This window comes from Oryzias latipes, chromosome 14 (genome assembly GCF_002234675.1).
Source record: "Oryzias latipes chromosome 14, ASM223467v1".
In the NCBI taxonomy this organism is placed as follows: Eukaryota; Metazoa; Chordata; class Actinopteri; order Beloniformes; family Adrianichthyidae; genus Oryzias; species Oryzias latipes.
In genome coordinates, this window is record NC_019872.2 from 8,538,607 (window position 1) to 8,562,424 (window position 23,818).

At 37.7% G+C, this 23,818-nt stretch overlaps 3 protein-coding genes and 1 non-coding gene across 4 annotated transcripts; 2 read left to right on the forward strand and 2 right to left on the reverse strand.

The window, feature by feature from the left end:
* Positions 1-1,838: 1,838 nt before the first annotated feature.
* Positions 1,839-3,699, forward strand: LOC101157555 (beta-crystallin A1). The gene is made up of 6 exons (XM_004076160.4): positions 1,839-1,913; positions 2,254-2,316; positions 2,418-2,536; positions 2,637-2,778; positions 2,855-2,997; positions 3,097-3,699. The coding sequence occupies exons 2-6, from the start codon at positions 2,278-2,280 to the stop codon at positions 3,242-3,244; spliced, it is 591 nt and encodes a 196-aa protein (XP_004076208.1). The 5' UTR covers positions 1,839-1,913; positions 2,254-2,277; the 3' UTR covers positions 3,245-3,699.
* A 786-nt stretch (positions 3,700-4,485) lies between these two features.
* Positions 4,486-16,440, forward strand: LOC101157798 (Golgi SNAP receptor complex member 1). The gene is made up of 9 exons (XM_004076161.4): positions 4,486-4,784; positions 5,630-5,732; positions 9,306-9,381; positions 9,717-9,824; positions 9,976-10,067; positions 11,943-12,017; positions 15,608-15,637; positions 15,777-15,859; positions 16,129-16,440. Exons 1-9 carry the CDS (start codon positions 4,724-4,726, stop codon positions 16,251-16,253), a joined length of 753 nt encoding a protein of 250 aa, XP_004076209.1. The 5' UTR covers positions 4,486-4,723; the 3' UTR covers positions 16,254-16,440.
* Positions 16,441-16,444: 4 nt separating this feature from the next.
* Positions 16,445-18,522, reverse strand: LOC101158219 (tumor suppressor candidate 5 homolog). The gene is made up of 3 exons (XM_004076163.4): positions 17,482-18,522; positions 17,245-17,371; positions 16,445-17,161 (listed from the first exon to the last, which is right to left on the reverse strand). Exons 1-3 carry the CDS (start codon positions 17,875-17,877, stop codon positions 17,148-17,150), a joined length of 537 nt encoding a protein of 178 aa, XP_004076211.1. The 5' UTR covers positions 17,878-18,522; the 3' UTR covers positions 16,445-17,147.
* Positions 18,523-20,979: 2,457 nt separating this feature from the next.
* mir22-2 (microRNA 22-2) lies at positions 20,980-21,073 on the reverse strand. The gene has a single exon (NR_107170.1). It is a non-coding gene; the product is annotated as a microRNA 22-2 (primary transcript).
* Positions 21,074-23,818: the final 2,745 nt, after the last annotated feature.

A 23,818-nucleotide genomic window follows, 5' to 3' on the forward strand; every position in this document is an offset into this window, starting at 1 on the left:
TGGTCAGTGAGGGCTCTTCACGTGCTGAGTCCGCATGTCCCTTTGTCACGTCTGAGCTGCTGCTGCTATCATCAGCAGAAACATGCACATACATATATCCCTTTCTTGTCACATTCCCATCCAAATGAATCTACTTTTGCTTCAATACTTGTTCTAATTTTGATTTTAGGTAACACTGAAATGAGAAACATAACTTTTTTTCCCAATTTGTGGTCAGTACGATCAGGAAAATATTTGTCCATGTATACGGCCACATTCAAATGCAAACAAACCGGCGGAAAGTCTGGCCGTTGTGCTGACCTCAGTAAGCCATTCCTAAATGTTTATTGTTCAGTGCTGCAAGAACGAAGCAGAGGCTGAATGTGCTGCATGTACCAACCAGCTGCTTGCTCTGTTTTCATTTCTGTTTTTCACACAAAGACGAGAAAAGACTCATAAAATGCGTGAACCTTGAACGTGTTTTCTGAAGAGACAAATTTGCAATAGATTAAGACTATTTTTTAAATAAAGAATTAGATTGTTTCTTTTTCACAGTTTACCTTGCATTTTCTGTTTTATTATGTGCTGTGGCTTGATAATAGTGGGCTGAATTTTCATCAAACCAAAATTTTTTTCTCTTCTCCTGACTGTCAGTATTATTTTTAAAGTAGATTCAAGTTTTATTTTCTATAAGAGTTCTTTTCTACCTTTATGTTTGGTCTGTACCAGACATTTCCCTTTATTAAATAGTCCCTCTTAGTTTGGAATGAATAAACACGCATGTGACTGATCCATCCAAAAGTGATTTTTTTTATTTGTTTGCAAGTGAACCCTGGTGTAGTTCACCAAGAATGCAGACAGGCCATCCAGCAGATCAAAGAAACCAAAGAGAACCAGTGACAGAATGAGAAGGACTGCAGAGAGTAGTTATGTTTGTCGTTATCATTCTTTATCTGTTCATATCTTATTTAAAAAAAACACAGTCATCACGTTTAAGATGGTTTTACGTTAGAGTTTTTTTTTAAATAAAATCTAAAAAACTAATTACTTTATTTTTAGATTTTCCACCTATTCAAACCATTTATCCTATATTGTGAAAGTGCCACAACTAATATTAACGATTATAAGGAAAGAAAGAAAATGACAAAATGCTCAAGCTGGAGGCTATTTTCCTGTTTTGAATCTAGTCACGTGTAGTAAACGATGAAAATAGTCCAAATTAAAATCTATTGTTAGTTTAACAATTAAAAGAATCCTAGACATTCGCATCTCTTTATCCATAAAATTTGCACTAATAAGTGTTACTGATTACACCCACTGATTGACTAAAGCTCAGTTGCTGTGTTTTGCTGGTATTTAGAGATCCAGACTTTACCAAAGTGCTTTATACGCCATCACATCACCAAAGCTTCCAACGAACGAGAGAAAAAAAATGAATATTGTCAGCTGAAGAACACAAATACTAAGTTAAAATGTAGAACTTTTTCATTGAAGCATCTTTGCAGAGTGGGAAAAAGATAAGGACTTCATATGTTTTCTTGGTGACACTGAAAACAGCTTTCATCAAACCTCCTCCCACCTGAAGTTTCTCACTTCTGGTTAATATCAACAAGTCTCACTTCATGCTATTAAATGTCAATTTGGTTTGTCAGTTTTTTTTCTTCCCTGTGACATAAAGATTGACCTCAGAGGTGTGTGTGATGAACTATAGCCGTGCACCCTCTTTGTGTTTGCATGAATCAGGGTGAGTCTGTGTGTTAACCCCTCTGCTGCTCACGCAACAAAACAATGGTGTCCAAAGCAAAGTGCTGACATGAGCCCAGGCGTTCCTGCTGCCCGGCCCCCCAACACCCGTAGGTGTATATATACCCCTATATGCAAAGTCCCTGCAAACGGTTCAGTGGACACCCTGCGACACACAGCTCACCAGTTGGGTAGGTTAAACCATGTTGTCATAAGGCAGTACAGTTTCCCAACTCATAGATATTTTGTGGATTGGGCTTTTGATCAATTTGTCAACCAGGAACGAAGACTCATGAAAGGGTGAAATGAAGCAAAAGTAACTTTTCTTACTCTACAAAGATGAGTTTCTGTTTAAACATAAAGGGAACAAGGAACTATATGATTTTAGGTTATTTTAGTAGTCATGTCGCAGAATTAGGGATATTTTGGAAGGAAAATATGTGGTAGAACACTAAAAACATAAACAATTTTCTGGTCAACATTGTAAATCTTGTGCAACTTTCTGAAGTTTTACCATTTTTTTCTCTTCAGGTACTGCTGAAAAAAAAAGACAACATGGCTCTGACAAACCCCATGCCCATGGGCCCCTGGAAGGTTAATTTCACTTGGTTTTATGCCAACAAGCTTTTGTGGATTTTTTTGTCTGCAGTCTTATAAAAAATAATAACCTTTGTGTGTGTTATGGTGGATTTCAGATTACTGTGTATGATCAGGAGTACTTCCAGGGCAGGCGTATGGAGTTCACTGCCTGCTGCCAGAACATCATGGAGTGTGGAATGGAGAACATTCGCTCCCTGAAGGTCGAGTGTGGAGCGTATGTAGAATTTCTCCTGCCTTCGGCAAATGTGGAGCAGTTTTTGGTTCCAGTCTTGTGAGGTCCTCTCTTTTATATTTCTATGGTTTCTGTCTTGCAGCTGGGTGGGCTATGAGCACTCTAGCTTCCACGGGCAGCAGTTCGTCCTGGAGAAGGGGGACTACCCTCGCTTTGAGGCCTACAGTGGCAGCAACTCCTATCGCATTGAGAGGATGCTGTCTTTCAGGCCCATCTGCTGCGCTGTACGTTCATTGTGACACACGGGCTGCTAAATCTTCTTTCCACTCAATCTAATGATATTTTTTCCTCACTGTACAGAACCAGAAGGAGTGCCGCATGACTATCTACCAGATGGAGAACATGATGGGTCATCAGTTTGAGCTGTGTGACGATTACCCATCTCTGCAGGCCATGGGCTGGATGTGCAATGAGGTGGGATCCATGCAGGTCCACTGTGGAGCGTAAGTTCATTTTCTTAATGCACACTTTACAAGCCTCTGTAAATATTATTACTATGTTTATTCACAAGGTAACTAATTTGATTTGCCTTGTTCTTGTAGCTTTGTGTGCTACCAGTACCCTGGTTACCGTGGTCACCAGTACATCATGGAGTGCGACTGCCGCGGAGGAGAGTACAAGTGTTACCGTGAGTTTGGCTCCCACGCCCAGACTCCCCAGATTCAGTCTATCAGGAGGATCCAGCACTGAGAGGGAGGTGGTTCTTTCGCTCCTCATTATCTCCTTCCTTACTCGCCTCCTGCACTTCGATCCTCCTCCTCTCCTGCAACCATCATCTCCCCAGCTCTGCTGGTCCGGTTAGTCAGAGCAGGATCCTGGACTGGTCTTCAGGCTCGTACTGACGTCATTGGGTCCCTGCACTTTTGATTTTATCTTGCTTTTTTTTTTTTTTTTTAAAGAAAATATCATTTGGAAAAAAAGACAGGGATGAAAAAGTTGAAAAAGGTTGACTGCGAAACAGCACCTCTATTCCTTCTTTGCTCTTTTTAATCTCCACCATTGATGACATCATTATCATCGTCCGTGTCTGCAACAACACAACCACCCCTGCTGCTGTTACTGTGATACACATGACTGCCTGTGTTCAAGACGATGAATAAAGAGAACAAACAAAGAGACAGAAATATTCACGATATCCACATGTACTTCAGTTGCAGCTGTGTTGTCTTTTCTTTGTGATGATTCTTTAACAAAGCAGGTTTCATGGCACACACTCAGAATTCACATGCAAGCATGAATCACAAAATCCCTCGGGCAAAGGAAAATGAAAAATAACATTTAAAAAACCTTTAAGAGAGAATAATAAATATATACAGACATGAACTATACCAGGGTGACTCAAGGAATTTAAAGCAGAACATAGATATTTTTATGTACAGTAAAAAAAAAAAAAACTGATTTCTTTCTTTTTTTTCTTGTCAGAATCGTTTCTCCTAAAGCATGCTAATCTAGATATGGATATATATTTTTTATATTTTCAAAAACAAGCTTTATGTTAAATGAATAAAAATGTTCAAGTTTAATTGTCTTGAAAATTTTAAATCAATTCCAAACACTTGGAAAAAAAACTTTAGGCGGAAATTAGGGGGGAAATAATAGATTTCTCCCTTGAATATAACAGTAAAATAAAGATAAAGAATTTTATTTTAAACCACATTTTGAAAAAAGGTCAAAAGGTAACCCAAATCTTTAATTTTTGTGACTTGCTTATAAATAAAGTAGGATGAGAGTACGCTGCAGTAAGAACAAGATCAAATAAAGTAGTTTCTGTTCACTTTTTAAAAAACAGGCAACGTTCCTAGCCTAGAAGGTGTTAAATGGAATTTTGAAAAGCAGAATCAGATCATATAAGCAAAAAACAAACAAACAAAGCTTTATAAGAAAATAAAGAAAATTTTGTTTATAAAAACAAATCATTTTAATGTTTTTACATATTTGAAGCATTTATGTATCTACAAAATTATCAGAGTTATACATTTAAATCCCACATGTACAAATATATATAAACAAACATGTTAAGTCTCGCCAACTAAATCACAGCTGACACAACAAAAGGCTGTCATCAGGTTCACCTGAAGCGGAAGTGGGTGTTCCACCTTTTGCCAGTAGTGGGCGCTGTGTAAACCCTTTAACTACGACAGTTTTCCTTCCTTGACGGCAGAGAATGACATGTTAACAACCAATGACTGTATAACAACAAACATGGCAACCTGCAATTACTCCTGGGAAGGTAAATAATGTTTCTTTTCAGATCTGAAATAGCTATCCGCTCGGGATTTCGGACACAACTTTCAGTTTTGGCTCCATCACTTTAACACTATAAAACGTATACATTTGTGGAGTAATATCAGCATTTTAGAAGCTTTGAAGTGCCCATGATTAGAAGCTAACCTGTGAGCTCGCTAGGCTAGCCGATGACGTAGAAGCTAAAAGTTTTTTCCCCCGTTTAAAAATGCATTTTTATTTATTTATCAGTGTAAGTTTCTATTTTAGATTTTTAAAAATTAATAGATGAACCGTAGTTTAGCCTTCAAATGAAAAAAAAAAAAAAAACGTAGGAGGTGAAAATTCAGCCTAACTATTGAATGAATAGTAAGAATAACTGCATGCATATTTTCTCTGGTTGCTTTTTTCTGACTTTAATGATTTTAACTTCTACACTGTAAATCTGTCGTTAAGTTGCAGCATAACCATTTTACTGTTAAACTTTTAGGACGATCTTTTTCGTTTTTTGTTACTGGGAACAGTTTTAATACAATGAAAATCTGGCCAAACTAGATCTGCCAAACATAAATTTTAAGTTTCGAGTTAAGGTTTTTCGGGCAGCAAGTTTTTGCCTGAAATCCTTTTTTTAAAGTGCTATTATTTAAATTATTTATAAGGAGGTGATTGTTAAGGGAATTCACATTTAAAAAAGCTGTTTGTCTCTTTCTCGTTGACTACAGTTTGTTTCATTGCTGCAAAACAACAGAAACTGACAGATGTGCATCTGCAGAACATGCAGCACGGGAAACATTAGGATTTCTCCTAAAGCTCTTGTAGCACTAATATTTTTTCCTTTTTTTTTAATCTTAGATTTACGGAAGCAGGCGAGACAGCTAGAGAATGAGCTGGATCTCAAGCTGGTCTCCTTCAGCAAGTTGTGCACCAGCTACAGTAACCATGACCAACGGTCAAGGTGATGGCACACCTAACATAAACACATAAACAGGGGGGTATTCCTGGAAGCATGTTTAAACTACCCTGACTTTAATCCTGAACTCTGGCTGAAATCCGCCTGAACTTGATTACTCTGGGTATGTCGGTTCCAAAAGACCGGATGAGTTGGTGTAAATACGCTCGACTTGGTAACCCTGGGTTAAGGCATTCTCAATGGAGTGCCGATTTCTGGAGTCACCATGGAAACGCGTGGAGAAAAAAGAGAGCGCTATACTTTTGAGACGGAGTTGGAGATTTTAATGACGGCGTATGAAGATTATAAGCCCATCAAAAAAGTAATACGGCTGTATCGGCAAAAGAAAAGAGTCTCTGCTGGGAGAAAAAGAATGGACAAAGTTAACGCAAGATTTTCTATCTCATTTCCATTTTCATTGTGACACACACAGATATATATATAGATATAGAGATATATATATATATAGATATATATATATATATATATAGATATATATATATATATATAGATATATATATATATCCAGTTTAGCTCGTGCTGGTTTGCGGCGCCTTCCGTCCGTGAAACCCGGGTTCGACTCCGGGCTGCTCCCTGTTCCCTTCTCTACCTCTGCCGGTTCCAAGCCCGGTTTGAGAAGGTTGCGTCAGGAAGGGCATCCGGCGTAAAACATTGCCAAATTTACCATGCGACTCGTTCGCTGTGGCGACCCCTGATGGGAGAAGCCGAAAGTGGAAGAAGATATATATATATATATATATATATATATATATATATATATATATATATATATATATATAAAAATATGTACAAATATATAAACAAACTTGTTAAGTCTCGCCAACAATATATATATATATGTGTATATATATATATGTTGTTGGCGAGACTTAACAAGTTTGTTTATATATTTGTACATATTTATTTATATATATATATATATATATATATATATATGTATATATATATATATATATATGTGTATATATATATATATGTGTATATATATATATATATATATATATATATATATATATATATATATATATATATATATATATATATGTGTATATATATATATGTGTTGTTGGCGAGACTTAACAAGTTTGTTTATATATATATATATATATATATATATATATATATATATATATATATATATATATATATATATATATATATATATATATATATATATATATATATATATATATATATATATATGGGGCTGCACTGTGGCGCAGTGGTTAGCGCTCTTGCCTCACAGCAAGAAGGCCCCCGGTTCAAGTCCCGGCTGGGGGACGTGAAAAACAGAACATCAGTGGGGGACCTTTCTGTGTGGAGTTTGCATCTTCTCCCCGTGCATGCGTGGGTTCTCTCCGGGGTCCTCGGCTTCCTCCCACCATCCAAAAACATGCTTCATAGGTTAATTGGCAACTCTAAATTGACCATAGGTGTGAGTGCGGGAGTGAATGGGTGTGTGATTGAGGACATTCTACCCTGCAACAAAACTGGCGACTTGTTCAGGGTGTCCCCCCTGCCTTCGCCCACAAGTAGCCGGGATAGGCTCCGGCAGCCCCGTGACCCCGAAAGGGATAAAACGGTTAAGTGAATATATATATATATATATATATATATATATATATATATATATAAATAAGAGTTTAAGTGCTTGGGGTCAACAGTTCAGTGTGATGGGGAGTGTGGAAAAGAGGTGAAGAGGCGAGTGCAGGCAGGTTGGAGCGGGTGGAGGAAAGTGTCAGGAGTGTTGTGTGACAGAAGAGTGTCAGCAAGACTCAAAGGAAAGGTGTACAAGACAGTGGTGAGACCAGCTCTGCTCTATGGGTTAGAGATGGTAGCAGTGAGACAGAGACAAGAGGCTGAGATGGAGGTAGCGGAGATGAAGATGTTGAGGTTCTCCTTAGGAGTGACCAGGTTAGACAGGATAAGGAACGAGTACATCAGAGGGACGGCTCATGTTGCCTGTGTTAGCGACAAAGTCAGAGAAGCCAGACTGAGATGGTTTGGACATGTTCAGAGGAGGGATAGTGGATATATTGGTAGAAGGATGTTGGAGATGGAGCTGCCTGGCAGGAGGGCAAGAGGACGGCCAAAGAGGAAATATATGGATGTCTTAACAGAGGACATGAAGTTGGCTAATGTTAGGGTAGAAGATGTCCATGACAGAGTGAGGTGGAAAAGGATGATTCGCTGTGGCGACCCCTGATGGGAAAAGCCAAAAGAGAAAGAAGAAGAGACATATATATATATATATATAAATTATCCAACTTAAAAGAATTAATTCAATTGGTAACAAGTAATTGAGTTAAATGTTTTCAGCCTAATTCATTAAGTTTACCCAACTCAATATTTTTTTACAACTCAAATTTACATATTTATTTAACTAAATGTAATATTACTCCAATTCAATTAAATGTTTCTCCATCTTAATTTATTGTAATTCTTGAACTACCATTCTCATTTTTATAACTATAAAATAAATCAAACAAAATGGATTTGCAATATTGAAAATTATGTCTGTGATCATTTCTCAGATTTTGACATCGTTAGTTAGCACTAGTGATGCTGAATATCCTCATCATCCTCTCCCTTCCTCTCACTCATGGTGCAGAAAGAATTAAACATAACTGGACAAATAACTAGACAAAACACAGTAAAACAGCTAAACAACTAAACACATTTGGACAAAAACCCACACTTAAACCCAAATCCGTCCAGACAGCCAAAGGGAATTAATTGAATTAATTTGAATGAAAGTAAAATAACTGTCTGAAAAGTAAGTGTTATTTCTAAGCTGACTTAACAAAAAAAAGATTTATCTTAACTGAAGCAAATAATTAAGTTAGATCAAAGTAAAAAAGTTTATTTTTCCAACATCCATACATGGTCTTATCACCCTCTCTCGGTGGAAAAAGTATTATGTGAGCTTTTTCATCCACTAAATCATCTTCAAATGGACACGCCATGCTGCTTCACCTCTCTGTAAACAAACTAACCTTCAACTAAACCTGCTCCAGACCAGGTTATGTTCAGAGCATGAGTTGCTATGGGAACTTGACCTACCCTGAAACATACCTCCATTTCTGGAACAGAAAACTGAGGTTATCAACTTCCTTAGCCTCAAACTCACCGTGGGAGCTAGCATAACCTGCTTTCTGGAATACCCCCCTGATCCTACATGTGGCTGTATTTGTCTTTAAAACATATATTTTCATTAAATAAAAGTTATCTGACTCAAAAAGGGCGTCTAATTTAATTATATTGTTTGCAAAAGTATTTTTTTTAACCTTTTTTGTTCGGAACATTACCATGATACTTGTACGAATAAAATGTGTTACGTCCACTAAATAATATTAAATGTGTTGCTTGGTAACAGTTTTATGACAACTCATCAGTTAGGAATATTTTATTTTCTTCTCTGTTTTTATTTTATTGTGAAAAATGTTCTTCCCCTATCATTAAAAAAACAAAGTAAAACAAAACAAAAAAAGCCAAACAGTGTCTTGGATTTACCAAAATAGGACTTTTTAAATGTTTCCATTTTCCGTGTTGTTTCAGGTCCAACTCCTTTAGTCAATCTCAAGACAATGTTCTTGTGGCGATGACTACAGAACTGGAGCACCTTTTGACTAAAGTAAGTTTAATCCCACTCCTCATTTACCCTAGGATTCCAGATTTGTCTAATGTTCAGTTTTAAATTATTATTATTTTGCATTTGTTTACAAAAATCTAAATTTCCAAATCAAATTTGAATTAAACATTTATATTTATTCTAAATTATGTTTTCCTTAAATGAATATGTAGATAGTCCCTTTTTTGAAATAAACTTTAAAATCCCCCCCCCCCTTTTTTTTAAAGTTTTGTATTTTTACTTTGTGATTCTAAAATTTAGGCTCAAAATGTATCAAAATTAATAGTTTACAAGTAGCATAAACTGCAGAGTACTGATCATATTTCCTTTTTTCCCAGCTGACAGCGGTTAATGACAAAATGGCAGAATATATAAATAGTCCTGGAGCCTCATCGCATAATGCAGCACTAATGCACACTCTACAGAGACACAGGGACATATTGAAGGTACCTACAATCTTTTGATCTGCAAAATGTTTTTATTTTCATTCAAGTTTAGTCAAAGATTTCAGATATTGATGAATATTTTTACCATATGACATTGAAACGTGTTATTTTGAAAACCTGTGGCTGCACATCCTGTTGATCTGGTTTGTAGGACTACTCTCACGAGTTCTACAAAACCAAAAACAACTTCTGTACCCTGCGAGAGCGTGAAGACCTTCTAGGCTCAGTCCACAGGGACATTGAGTAAGTTTTCACACATCTCTACACAATAAAAGACAGAAGTGCCATCTAGAAATGTTAGGTCATTAAAAATTGACCTGACAACACTCAACTGCGCTTAATTATTATTGTTGCAAATTAAAAAAAAAAAGGGAAATGACCTTAAATGGCATACAACTGTTTTCTTTTAAAATACTTTAAGATATGTAATTATGCTGTGATTGTTGTTCATTTTAAAGTGTACACTGTTTTAACTTTTTGATTTTCAGTCAAAATGAAATAAAAGCTAGAAATATCAGAAAATAATTAAAAACAAAAAACAAAATCTTTCTGATTGCCAAACCAGCAAAGACCCAGATTATCAATAAATATCTAATAAGTTAATAAAAACATGCTGCATTCAAGAGCTTAATAGTGCTAAGGTTAAACATATGTGTCATTTTTGCCAGATGTCTCATCAAACAGTACTCTGGAGTCAGTGTCACACAGTGTCTAAAGATGTCTGCTCTGAGAACAGGCCGGTGTGTCTGCTTTGATTTCTTTTGTTGCTGTTTTTTGAAGGATTTGTTTTCATGTGCTGCAGTGGTTAAAACTTTAAAATCTTGTTTTGTCACAGCTGTTCTGCTGTTTCATTCGTCTGCAGCATTTTTCTTTTCAAAGCTTTCTCGCATAACTTTGTAAACTTATTGTAAACTTATTGCAGTACTTCCTACATTTATGGTGTTGAGGTTTGTCATCATGAGTTTTTTTTTCCTGCTTTCTTTCACTGCATCAGCTTTTCTCTTCTCAACCCCCCCCCCCCCCCCCGCCTCCTTTTTTTACATCTCTGCAAACCAGACAGAGGCGAAGATGTCCAGTGTTTCAGAAATGTCTCCACCCTCTCAAGCTTTCTTCTTGTCCACTGTCATTATTTTTCATTTTATACGAGGCACCACCTCTTATCCAGCTCCCCCCCACCCCACCCCACTTCTCTTTGTGTCAGTTTTCCAGGCTTTCTCTTGGGGATTTCTCTCCTAAGTGCCTTCTACAGTAAATCAAACCACAAGGCTTTCATTCAGCCCAAGCTAAGGAGAGAGTGGTTACATCTGGTCTGACTAATCCATAGAAATGCTTTATCAGTAGAGGAGAAAGCAAGAGAAGTGTGCTGCTTTGAAGTTGACTGATTACCAAAAAAAAAAAGAAAGACATGATACTTATTTTTCCCCATTAAGTGGTGGATCCAGAATGCTGGAGAAGAATCTTTATTGTTTTAAACTTTTAGTTGCAGTTTATCAAGAAAGAAAATGTTTGTAGATGCCTTGAATAACCTGTTAACATTTAAATAAAGAAAACATCCAGATGAAAAGCGATCATACCCAATTTAAAGATGTAAATGAAGCATTTATCTAAAATAAAAGATGGTGTTCACATTGTGATGTGCTAGAGCAATAACTAGTCTAATCAGACTGATCAGTCCACATATGGCTGGTGTGAAAAGTTGCTTGAAAACCTGAACAAAGGAAGTGAAAAGATCATCGTGCAGCCTTTTAGATAACATTGCAGAGTGAATGACTTGTTTTAAACGGAGAATCAAATGTAGATCTGAGGCTCTATTAAATGGATTTCCTTCAGATAAATAACTAACATCCATTAACTCCACAAGTTCAAACTAAATTTGGCCTTCAACCACATTTATCTGATCAAAGCTGCAGTTTGTCCATCACTGTGTAGAGCAGCAGAGATCCTAAAGTTTGATGTGGAGTTTGCTGAACATGAACCTGTGATGGGTTTGTTTGATGTTCATCACCGTTATTAGACCTTTTTTTTTTTTTTCAATTGAATTAAGTGAAAATACAGAATAATCAGATAATTTTTTTTTTCTTTGCTAAATCCATTTAAGTTTCCTGTTTTTCTCTCCAGGTCCTACAAGAGCAGCACAGGAGTGAACAACAGAAGAACAGAGCTCTTCCTGAAGGAACATGAACATCTCAGAAAGTAAGAGATTCCTTTTAGAGCTTCCAAAACTAAAGAAAAATGTTTTGTTTTAAAGCTTTTTTTTCTGTGTATTCCATCCAAAAAAATGTATTCTGTTGGAAAACGAGCATAATGTGAAATATAGACAATAGAGTATACGTTTGATAAAAAAATAATTCGGCAAAAATAGTAGGGAAGGTGGTACTGAGTCAAATGCTAAAGAAAATGGAGAAATCCTGTTATCGTCTTAGGGCTTCACGACCAGATGTGACCTGAAATGAACCACAAAAGACAGGAAAAACATGAATTTGCTCATAGATTCTTATGTTTGTGTAATGTTACAAATAAAGCAATTGGGGTGTCCTTAACATACCTCTCTATGCTCCACGTCGTCTCTGCTTCACGGCTCCTCATGGTGGCTCTAAACTGAGGAAAACTGACAGGAAGTGATCAATTCCAAAAGGAGGACACTGACAGTAACTGCATGATAATGGCCTGCGTTAGTGAAAATGTGTTGCTCCAAAATGACAGAATACTTTAGCTTGTTTTCCAGTAGATTTGGACCCACTTTGGAGCCTCAAGATGAGGGTGGGAGACACGGCTGAGTGGATGCAGGCGCCTGTTCAGAGGGCATTCACGCCTCATGCAAGAAGACAATTGCGTTTAAACAAAGCAATACTATTTTATGTTAAGGTTGAGGCAAAAAAAACTGTTCTAGTGGATACACAATGTGGATAAAAGCCTTAAGGGACATTCTGTCAGAGTCTATAAAGTTTATACAAGAAAACTCAGTTAAGAAATCTGTAATTTTGACCCAAAAAGTTGCCGGTACCTGTTTAGGTGACGAGTAGTCGCTCCACAAGACTCGTGCTCGGTGAAGATACACACATTTAACAGATACGAATGGCCTAATGTTGTCGTGAACACAGTTCTGCATGGGGTAAACATGGGTAAAAAAAGAGACATTCCCAGCACAATCATATTATACCGTGACGGTTCTTTTATTTCTCTGTCCATCCAGACAAATGAACCAGAATCAAGTCTGAAAGGAGGATTTGTTCTATTTTTTTTTTACTGTAGCTATTCGACAAACCGAATAGACAGACAGATTTTATCATATATTTTAGCATCTTTGAAACCTCTGGATGCTGGTTGAAGACTAACTTTCTTGCTTTTTCAAAGTTTCTATTCCAGCTCTGATGTGAAGTCGTGCTTCCTCTGAAGTCACCGTTCTGTTTGCATCAGATCCACGACTCAAAGACTGAACCAAGTGGCGTCTTTCCATAGATGCTGCCAGATTTAATTATTCCTTTTCTTTATTTAGCAGCAACAGGAAGCCTTTTAATGTAGTTCTTCCATTTTTCTGTGAACTTGATACTTAACATCATCATCATCATCAACTGTATTTACAAAGCACTTTAAAACAACTGCCGCCGAGACCAAAGTGCTACACATCTTTAAAAAAACCAAAAACGAACAGACATCAATATGACAAAAATAGTTTGAAAACACAAAGAATTAAGAAAGAGAATGCATGGCTGCTCTGTGAGCTGACAGAAGATCCGTGGCTGTGAGGCCGACCCACCGATGACGTGCTTAATGCAGCCCGGATTACAAACTCGTCTTATCACAGCAAAGCAACTCCTAGGATTTCTTCTCCCGTGGGGAAAGACGATGGCTCTGTGTCTATCGGCTGCAAACAGCTATTGTGTTTTTCATTTGGCCAGAGCGCCTGCTATTCTAATAAGATTATTAAACATGCTGAAAAGCTGAAAGCTTCTGCTTTGAACGAATGGAAAAGTATTGAAAAGCGTGTGGACATGACAAAGCATCAGAGGCAGTAATATGAATGCAGCATCACTCTTACTGACTGCAGCCAGCAGATGCCATTTAGGGACAAAGAAGCTGAAACATTTGAATGTCTTACTCTACGTTGAAGAGGAAAAAATAAATTGATGTTTTTTTCAATCTGCAGTCAGCTGAAATATTACAGTATGAATTCTAATTTGGACAAAAAAAGTTTATTTCAGAACCAAACAAGAGTTTGATCTTTTATGTCTTGGATCAGGTTATTTTATTTCATTTTATTTCTTTTTTGTCTTGATCATTATGTTACTTCGGTCATGATTGTGAGTCAAAACAAAAACATTCTATAAACTTTAGTTTATAGAATGTTTCTTAGTTAACTTTTTTACATTTTTGCAACTATGACGATGTAATACTATTTTTTGTTTAATTGATATTAAATTAAATTTCCACTGCTCCAAAATTAGCACTTTTTAGGGGCAGGGCATTCTTTTTGTCTATTGGTGTCTATTTTTTTAAAATTGAGTTTAATCCTACAGTCAGGTCTATGAGCCTGTCGATTAATGCCACCTAATACATCAACCTTAATTTGTAGATCAAAATGTTCGTTTTATTTGGTCAGTGTTTGCTGATTCTCGTGTAAAGTGTCTGCTCCTTTCGGATGCCTGTGGCATTCGAGGCTGTCCATGCAAACCTGCAAGATCCAGGCAGACAAATGTACATCGTGGATGCTGGATCAAGTTTAGCTAAAGTGCATGAATCTTATAGATACTGCTGCTTCAACTTTGCCTCGCATCCATTTGCTCTTATGTAATAATAATGAAGCAGGCTATTATAGATGCATCTAGTGTGGGATTTCCCAGAATTGAACACTTTGAGTCTTATTGCTTCATAAAAACCATCATTGGCTTTCTTTACATGAAAGAAAAAATGTCTTTAGCCCAGCAAGGCAAGAATATATTTAGTTTTTTGCAGACATCTAAAAAAGCTTTTCACTTCAATGGTTCAGAACTGCTATTTTGCATTTTAAACAAATATGTTTAGTTCAAATATTACGTTTTTGCTAATTTAGTTTCAAGGCAATCATTCTTATCACTTACATACCATTTCCTGTCAAATAAATGCAGGGAAAAAAAAGACATTTCAATGTGTTCACATCCTTTCTTTAAGCAAATATATTTAAGCTCCGGTAATTTGCTTCCATGTCTGTTATCCTCAAGTTCAGCCCAGTTGAAAATCTTTGCTGCAAACTGGTCTTTTAAAGCAAAGAGATTCAGTAAAGCAAAACCACATGTAAACGCAAAAGCCTGTGGATTGTGCCCACTAATGCAGAGTCCACAGAAAAGGCGGATGACAGCAGCAGATGTAGAGTAGAAGAAGAGGATGAATACATAGCGGAAATATAAAACACCGTATTGATTTTGGTCTCCAGCGGAGACTAAAAGGATGCACATTGCTGCTCTTGTGTGCGCGGTTCGGTTCTGGAATGAGCACATTTTTCTGCCCGTCACTTATCTCAGAATCTAACAGCTGCTGGAGGTTTCGTGTCTTCCTTCTGTGTTCCCCGTATCAGCATCACTTGGATGAAATAGGACTGAATTTCAGATTTGTTCAAAGCGTACAGATTAAACACAAACAGTTAATGAGCTTTTCTTTTATCAATGGTTATTAACCACTACTTCCTGTATCAGTTGAGGATCAAGACACATTTTAAAGCATTTTAAGACTCAACTTTAAATGTTTTAAAAATGCATTTATTTATCTCATTTTTAATCTTTTTTTCCCCCCATTTTTTTTGTTCACAGCTCAGATAGTCTTATTGATAATGCAATAAGGTAAGCCTCATCTTCCAAGCCTCTTCACACCCATTCTTTTCCATCTCAACCCCTACTTTTCGTCAGCTGAATCATTGATTGTAATTCAGTCTTCCTCTGTTTTCTGCTGCTAAATCCTTGGTGCTTTGTCTCCCTCCAGTATCGCCATGGCTACCAAAGAGAACATCACATTTCAGCGTGGGATGTTGAAGTCCATTCAGACAAGGGTCACAACTTTGGCCAGTATCCTTTCTAGTTCTGAAACCTCCTGCTTTATGAACACCCCCCCCCCCCGCCTACAATAGCATCAAATTTCATCTCTGCTGCCGATTTGCACAAAGCTGCTTCGGATGCATGCGATGCAGACACAACTCTGAAATAACTTTGCTTCCTGGTATTTTATTTATCTCTTTGTTGTGTAGGAAGTGTTTTTTTTTTTTAGTCTCGGAGAAGAAAGCTGAAAAACCTGCCTTTGATGTTATTTTCCTTCACCAGGCTTCCCCGCCCTTCAGATCGTTTCCCCGCCATCAACAGTCTCATCCATAAAATCAATTTGCGCAAGAGGCGGGACTCTTTAATTCTAGGTGGGGTAATTGGGATCTGCACCATAATCCTTCTGCTCTACACCTTCCACTGACCAAAACAGGATTCATCAAATTTTAAGTTAAACTAAGACATTTTTTTATCCTTTTCCTTCTGTTTGCCATAACTTGTTAACTTGTGTCTGGTTTGTGGAATTGGTTGCATGTTTTCTTTTAATTCCAGCTCTGTAAATTTTCAACGTTTTCATGCTTTCTTAATTAAAGGCGATGAGCTCACTTCCAGGTCTGTCATGCTCAGTCAAGTTTATTTCACATGCAGAAGAACTATGGCACAGTAAACCAGTCATACCGTACAAACGTATAAACATTGGAGTGCAGAGGTCAGTGCATACAATGTGGGAGAGACGGTCCAATTTCTAACTTGCAGTATATTGTAAACATAATGAAGAGACCCACAAACGCCAGTCCAAATGGGAAACAGGTGCATATTCTCATGAATGCACAAAGCAGCAGACAACAATATGAGAGCAGAAGGGACTTGTTGTCATTTATACTTTAAACTGTGGATGAAACAGACTTGTACATCTTTCTGTGGCCCAAAAATCCAGTTTAAATTTTTTTGTGTGGCTTTTTGGTGTTTTTTTGTGGGGGGAGGGGGGGATTTCCATTTAATGGATGTTTGTGTGTGAGAGAGGTGCTCTTATAGAGTGTCTGTCAGGCCAGTGCTCACCTCAGATCACTAAATTGATGACATTTTACAGTTTCTTCTCAAACAGTGCAATTCTCCTCTGTGACTCCAGAGATTATGGGATTAAGGAGCATAGGATTAGAACCACCGTTTCACTTTTAGTCCATGAAAGGAAAAATAAAACATAATTTGGATGCCCTTTTTTTTCTTCTTTACAGATGAGATTTTGTAAATTCTCCTTCATCTTCTGTGCAAATTTGAGATTTGATGACGTTAAAGGAGTCCCATTCCGTCCCAAAGTTCAATTCGCCGTCTCTAAGACACACAGAGAAAGATTATTGTTCTACTTGTTGTAGGGAGAAGTTTACAGGTGTGTTGATCATGCCTGGCATCCATACCTATTGTATATGCTATGAAGATGATTACCGCCACACCCAGCAGGATTGCCAGAATGCTGAGCAGCATGGACAGACGCCCATATTTCCTTGCTCCCTCAACATCTCCCGTTTGGAGAACAGACTTGGACTACCAGTAAAGAGGATATGTAATTATGGGATTGCAGAGCAACAGCAGAAGACCACCTGTAGTGGTGGTTAAGAGGTGACTTTCTGGGTGAATAAAGAGGAAACACTCACCACATTTGAGTACCACAGGGCGCATACATTGAGAGGAACTGCGGGACAGAAACAGGACAGCACAGCAAGCCAGAGGTAGCTGGGAGGTTGGGGTCCGGGGGGCACCGCGGACAGCTGTCCCAGACTGATCCGGGAGGAGGACCTGGGTGGGGTCGACAGATGCCCAAAGGAGCCGGACCTTAGAGGCGATCTCTGTTCGGTTTGGTCCGCGTTGAGGGAGCGGACGCTCCCCCTGACGTTCAGGGAGAAGGAGTCGGATGGTTGGTTGCTCTGGCCGCTGGGCTCGGTGGTCCCGGTGCTCAGCAGCTTTTCCGTGTCCTGGAAGTTGGTGGGGTTAGAAACTTCTCTGTCGCCGAGGGCGCTCTTCTCAAAAACTGCATCCGTGTTAATCGCCATCACAGAAAATACTACTGATCTCGTCTCCTGAATGGGGTGTCCGTGTTTGGCGCTGCTGTCCCGAAGAAGAGGATGCTGGAGAGTCTTCCCTCAGATGTTACCCATGGGGGGTTCATCAGATTAAATCTTGTGAATTCACGGAGCGCAATACAGTCAAAGTAACCTACTTAATTAAGCAGCCAAACTCCATCTAAATCTCTTATTGATGAGCGAGATCTTATTGATGTCTGAGTCTCCCTCCTGTGTAGTTGGCGGTGAGCGTTCGGACGCACGCCTTTGCTCTCCCCACCCCGTTGTATATTATCTGGTGAGGTATTGCCGCATCCATTACATCTCCTCATCACATCCCCAGCGCCGGAGGCCTACTTAGGCACCGGGCGAGGCTTGGGACAAGCAGAAAACACAATTAAACCTCTTTTGAGGAGAACACGCGGTGCGTAAAAGCTTTCCATTTACGCGCACAGCAGCAAAACCAGCATAAAGGACATAGCAAATACCGTATGGGAGTAAAGCAAACACAGCAACATAAACCTCCGTTCATATTCACCACCTGCTGAGTCAGAAACTAATGTAAACTTTGATGTATTGAGGCATTTAACAGGAGCCTTTTTGTCTGACCGAACACAAAGAAAGGGCACCAAATCTGCATTTACTTTGCTTTTACATTTAGATTACACTTTACAAAAACCTGCAGACACGAAATATGAAACTTGTGGAAATTTTGCAACATCACTATTACAAATATGGTAAATTATTATTTTTTTGTTTTATTTTCTTGCCAAGCTCAACTGTAGTTTTGTGAAAAAAAGTGCATTTCAATCCATCACAGACTGGTTTCTTGGCAATTTTTGGTTGAAGCTGTTGTTTGGGTACCTTCTGCATTTCAATCATTTGTTCCTGGAGGGAGAGAGGTCAGAGGGTCACCTGTTACATTTCCGTCAAGGAGGGAGAGGCTTCCAGTTTGATGTTTTCTCATCTTTATTGTCTGAATAAGAATATCCTTGCTGTGTTAGATATGTAAGGTCTAGATTTATAAAATATTCATCATAAAAATTTAGGACCAAAACAATTCCCCTTCCTGAACAAACCATTTTATGGTTTGGAGTTGAAATTGGTTCAATGATGAAAACTGTAAAGAAAAACGTCAACAGCCAGATTTTAATATTTAGTTTATTTGACGGGGAATATTCACAGGAGCATTAGTCAAAGAAAAGATACTTTGTACCAGACTATACATCTCAGAGCTCATTTCCATCTGCAGTCCCCAAGACATACAAAACAAGAACCAACCAATAGTTTAAAACAATGCAGTGCAATTACATAAAAGTTACAATTATTACATAAACGGTACAATTACATTTATTTAGAGGTCTACAGGATAGTTCATATAGGTGCATCAAGAACCCTTCAGCCATTGTAAGTGGAGGATCCTTTACAGACCACTTCCATTAGAATGCTCTTCTCAACTTGCACACATTTTGTGTGCTGTTCTTGATAATTACAGCCTAAGTTTGATTTTATTTGTTTATTTTTTAATCCTATAATTGTTACAGATTTTCATGTTGAAAAATTGCATTAAATTGGGATCTGAGAGCAAATTTTAACATATGTGATCTGGTGATGAATGTTTTTAACATTTTAACAGTCATAGTTGTGATGATAAGGCACAAGTTGCCAGTTGATAAAAAAATATAATGAACATATGTATAAAACCCATGAAAAACGTCAAAATGCATTGTGCTAAGGGGCTTTGCATCATATTACTCATTCCTTAACATTCATGCTTTTAGATGATTGCTTTAATTTTTTGGAAAATCTACTTGACAAAGGTTAGAAAAGATATTTTATGCAAGACATTCTTTATGAATCACAGTTTAAGTTATTTTACTCACTAAAATTGAAATATTTTACAGTATTGAAACCTTTATAGGAGGAAATACAAGTCCAATTACTAAAATGGAAAGTTTTTGTCTAAATAGTAAATATAAACATGATTTTGATCCTATACTATATAACTGTTATGTCCTTTTTAAACGTAATGTGGAATACAATGCATCTCTTCTCTGTGAATGCGTGCTATATGGTTTTTTCCTATTCTTATAGGCTAATAAATATTAGAGCTAACACTTTATTGCGATAACTAAAAACAAAACGTTTAGTTTCTATGCTTATCCACCTTTGAAGCCGATGCTTCGGTAAACTGCGCCATCTAGCGGTCAATGTTGAGAAATCACACGAGGAAGCTGAAATTATTCCACAGCTCTCAAATCATTTTATTGAAAACGTTTGCAGGTTATAAAAATGTGTGTTTATCAAACACTAGTAAAGAAAAAGTAGAAAAACTTCAGAGGGGGTCAAAACATTTGTGTTGAAGAATCTGCTTTGTTATTGTTTACTATTTTTGCCTGGGGTTTGGGTTAAAGTACTAGCAGATACTTTACCCAGCAGACTACATCCAATACTTTTACCTTTGGAAAATCTTCTGGTTTGATAGTCTTGTGACTTCTTTAGTGAACATGCTGGGAAGGAATTCCATGAAGCAGCCAGTAACGCCTTCAGGCTCCGAGGAGCAGACCAAGTAGCTCCCACCCCACCTTGTCCACTCTATCTCTGTTGTTTATGTGCAACAGCTGAAGTCAAAAGTGCTCTCCAAATACTTTACTTATTAAGGTTAAAAGCTGCAGGTCCACAATTGCATTTTTATTTCTAAAGAGTATTTGTTCTATGTTGTTCTCTTTTTTTGGGATCAACAAGCAAACAAACAAACTGGCATATTTTAGTGAACCATTATACAACTTTCCAAGAGGGTGTTGAATTTTGGAGACAGTGCTGTGGTGCCATACTTTTTATTGGAAAATAGCAACATAGAACATTTTGTTCTTTTATTGTGGCAGGGAACATATTAAAGACAAAACTTTGTTGCATTTCATGCATTGAAAAAAGAATAATCTCAAAGTAAAAAAAAAAAAAAAAGAAATCATCAAGAAGAAAAAATAAACAATGGGCTTCAGCTCAGATGGGGCAGGATGCAAAAATCCAGACTAACGTTTAGTCGCATACCCACCACCCTACATCCTCTTCCTCTTCTTGAGTCATCCGGGGCAGGGCTGACCAGAGCAGTTCTTCAGCTGGCAGCTTTAGCATGTGTATAGAAACATAAAGCTTGCCAGTGAAGAACAGCTGTGTGTCAGCTATATGGGGCTACAGGTGGGTGAGAACTGGGATCCCAAAACAGATGGTTGCAGTGAGCTAGCTGTATTCCCATCAGTCCGTCCTTTTCCTTGGTGAAGATCTGCTGATTTCTGCAGAAACAAGAGGAGAATTTTTCTTTTAGTCGTCAAAAGGCATGAGCATGTCACATATGTATAAAAAGTGGGTGCAGACAAGCAGCAGTTTCTCCGATCATCTGAGTGAAATGAGATATGTAAAAATGCCTGAGGTGAAGCACACAAAATCATGCATCAGATTACCGTTCGCCTAGCTCTGCCTGTGCACGTTCCTCTGGGCCTGAGAGAAATTCCCTAGGAGTTTCTCTAGTTCTAATACGGTTTAAAAAAGGTTATTCGCAATTTTTAAAATTAGTTTCCATAATAAAAGATCTATAGAGAACTAAGGAAACTGCAATAAAAGCAGATATTCCAACAGTTTAAGATTTTCTGCTGTTTCAGGGTAAAAAAAAAGGGGGCTTAAAGATGATTTTAAATTAAACTTCAAATTAACCAAAGGAATCTTGATGGGTTTTGACTCAACATTTGTCGGTTTTCAGAAGGATTTGAGGAATGAAAAAGCTGATGCTTCACTTTTTGTTCCACCGACATCATCAGAAAAACAATTCAGTCATTTTCTAAATGTTTTTGCATAAATTGCAGAAGCGGCTTAGTGGTTAGTTTTATGTAAACTTTTTTTATTTTTAAGATCCACCATGAGCATGAACACAGCCAAGAACATTTTGTGACAGTTTGAGTTTATGTTTGACACAAAAACACCCGGCTAAAATGTGCTATGCTAGTCTGCCTTTAGCAACAAAGGTCTGAATATGTGTTAACAGACTTGTAGATAAGCATCATCAAGCCCCTGTATGGTTTCTGCTTTTAGCCGCTCTGACCCATCAGATCGGAACTGGCTTTTGTTAGGAAGATCAAGCGTTTTTGCAAAAAGTCACTCTGTGAAAATTAAAAAACAGATTACCAGAAAATGTTTTAGCAAAATGTGCCACAATAAAGGTTTTCTCACCATCACCACTTATTCATAGATGACATCCTGTAGGTCAGATTGTTCTTGAGACATTGATGATGCACTCGTATAAGAATGAGCAGCATGCGTGGCATGTTCTTGCACTTAGACCTTTAAAATGTGTTTACAAAAGGGAACTGGGTGTGTCCTAATCAGCAGAACAATGCTGCTAGGAAAAACTGTCCTACCTGACCTGTTTTTTTTTTTAAAGCACCTACCTGAAAGTGAGCCATTTCTATCAGGAGGAACATTTGACAAGAAACGCTTTGTGTGCATGGAAACACCACTCCTAAAAAATTATTAGCATGACGAATGGCAAATGAGAGATGAGTCAGCAGTGGCCCCCGCTGACTGCAGACTTGTGAGTGACGTACACAGTGGCAATGATCCATAATCAAATCTAAATAAAGTATACTGTGCTGGCTTCACACCTGATCTCATTTCATGTACATTCTGTCTGTTTTGATTCAGGATTCTTACCTGCCCTCAGCTGTTGATGACTGTCACGTTCTGAGATTAGAGTTTTGACGTATTTTGCAGCTTCAGAACTAATCCACCACCCCAGTGTTATCTTTTCTAGAACACTCAAAGTTGTTTACTTTTCTTGTAATATTAATAGGGATTTCTAAATAGCCAGCTTAACTTTTTTTTTTTACTGTTTGCAGTCTGTTACCCAACTGTGTTTGCATTTAAAATGGTTCCCTGTTCTGCATCATACACATTCAAAAGGGATCTAAAATCTTATTCAACAAGGCTATAACTTTTTGAGCATTCAAACTAAAAATAATTGCATTGTCTTTTGTAGCTAAAACAGTCTTGCATCACTAAAAATATGAAGTAAAAAAACAAAAAAGGGACATTTATACGTGTTTATGGGAAGTGGGGCAGGTCAAAGTTTGAATGAATTTGTTTCTCTTTCCACCCAGTGAATATTGGACAGAAATGCTAATGCATGTGAGGATAAGCATAAGATTCACTAGCAAAAATGTTCAGCATTTTCTTTCTCAGGACTCAAGTGAGGTAAAAAGCGATAGAATTCTTGTATTTAAAATTTGTTCATACCAAGTGTAAAGCTTTGACTTCCGGATTGAAGCATACAGAAAAAAGTAACCGGGATAGATGTCAGTTCACCACAACCCCAGTGGCTTGTTAGAAAATTAAAAGTAATTATACCAACACTTGGTTGAAAATACTTGAACTTTGGATTTAAGATGCATAAAAAAATTATTTTTTAAACCAATTGGACTTGTTTGTTTGGGCTTGCTGGCAAAATTTTGTAAAGGCTATAAGGACAAAGCTGACCACAACCAGCTTGAAAACGATCAAAACAGATCTTATGACATGACAGCATGCTCCGTCCTTCTTTTCTGTTTACATACAACTCTTGACCCAATTCATTTCATCCTGGGCTTGGTCAGCTGCTATGAAATGTTTCATTTTAACACATAGCCTCGTATTCTGTGATCTACTTAAGAGGTCAAACCCAAAGAAGTAACAGCAAAGAAGGCAAGAAAGCAGTAAGAATAAAACAAAAGCCTCACAGCTGGTCCTGAACTGGTGTCCCATGTCTACAGGTCCTGTGATCATCCTCCACTCCATTGTGTTAAGAAGTGTGCACTGTAGCTCCATTTACAGCATATCCTGGTGTCATTTAGTGACGACATAACCAGTTATGAAAGAAGTGCTGCACGTGGACAGATGCAACAAT

Bases quoted from the DNA above. Each gene is read 5' to 3' on its own strand.
- LOC101157798 (XM_004076161.4), top strand. From the start codon at position 4,724: ATGTTAACAACCAATGACTGTATAACAACAAACATGGCAACCTGCAAT. The intron at 4,785-5,629 runs GTAAATAATGTT...TTTTAATCTTAG, and splicing joins CTGCAATTACTCCTGGGAAG to ATTTACGGAAGCAGGCGAGA. The intron at 15,638-15,776 runs GTAAGCCTCATC...GTCTCCCTCCAG, and splicing joins CTTATTGATAATGCAATAAG to TATCGCCATGGCTACCAAAG.
- LOC101157555 (XM_004076160.4), top strand. From the start codon at position 2,278: ATGGCTCTGACAAACCCCATGCCCATGGGCCCCTGGAAG. The intron at 2,317-2,417 runs GTTAATTTCACT...GGTGGATTTCAG, and splicing joins TGCCCATGGGCCCCTGGAAG to ATTACTGTGTATGATCAGGA. The intron at 2,998-3,096 runs GTAAGTTCATTT...TTGTTCTTGTAG, and splicing joins ATGCAGGTCCACTGTGGAGC to CTTTGTGTGCTACCAGTACC.
- LOC101158219 (XM_004076163.4), bottom strand. From the start codon at position 17,877: ATGGCGATTAACACGGATGCAGTTTTTGAGAAGAGCGCCCTCGGCGAC. The intron at 17,372-17,481 runs GTGAGTGTTTCC...CTTTACTGGTAG, and splicing joins CCCTGTGGTACTCAAATGTG to TCCAAGTCTGTTCTCCAAAC.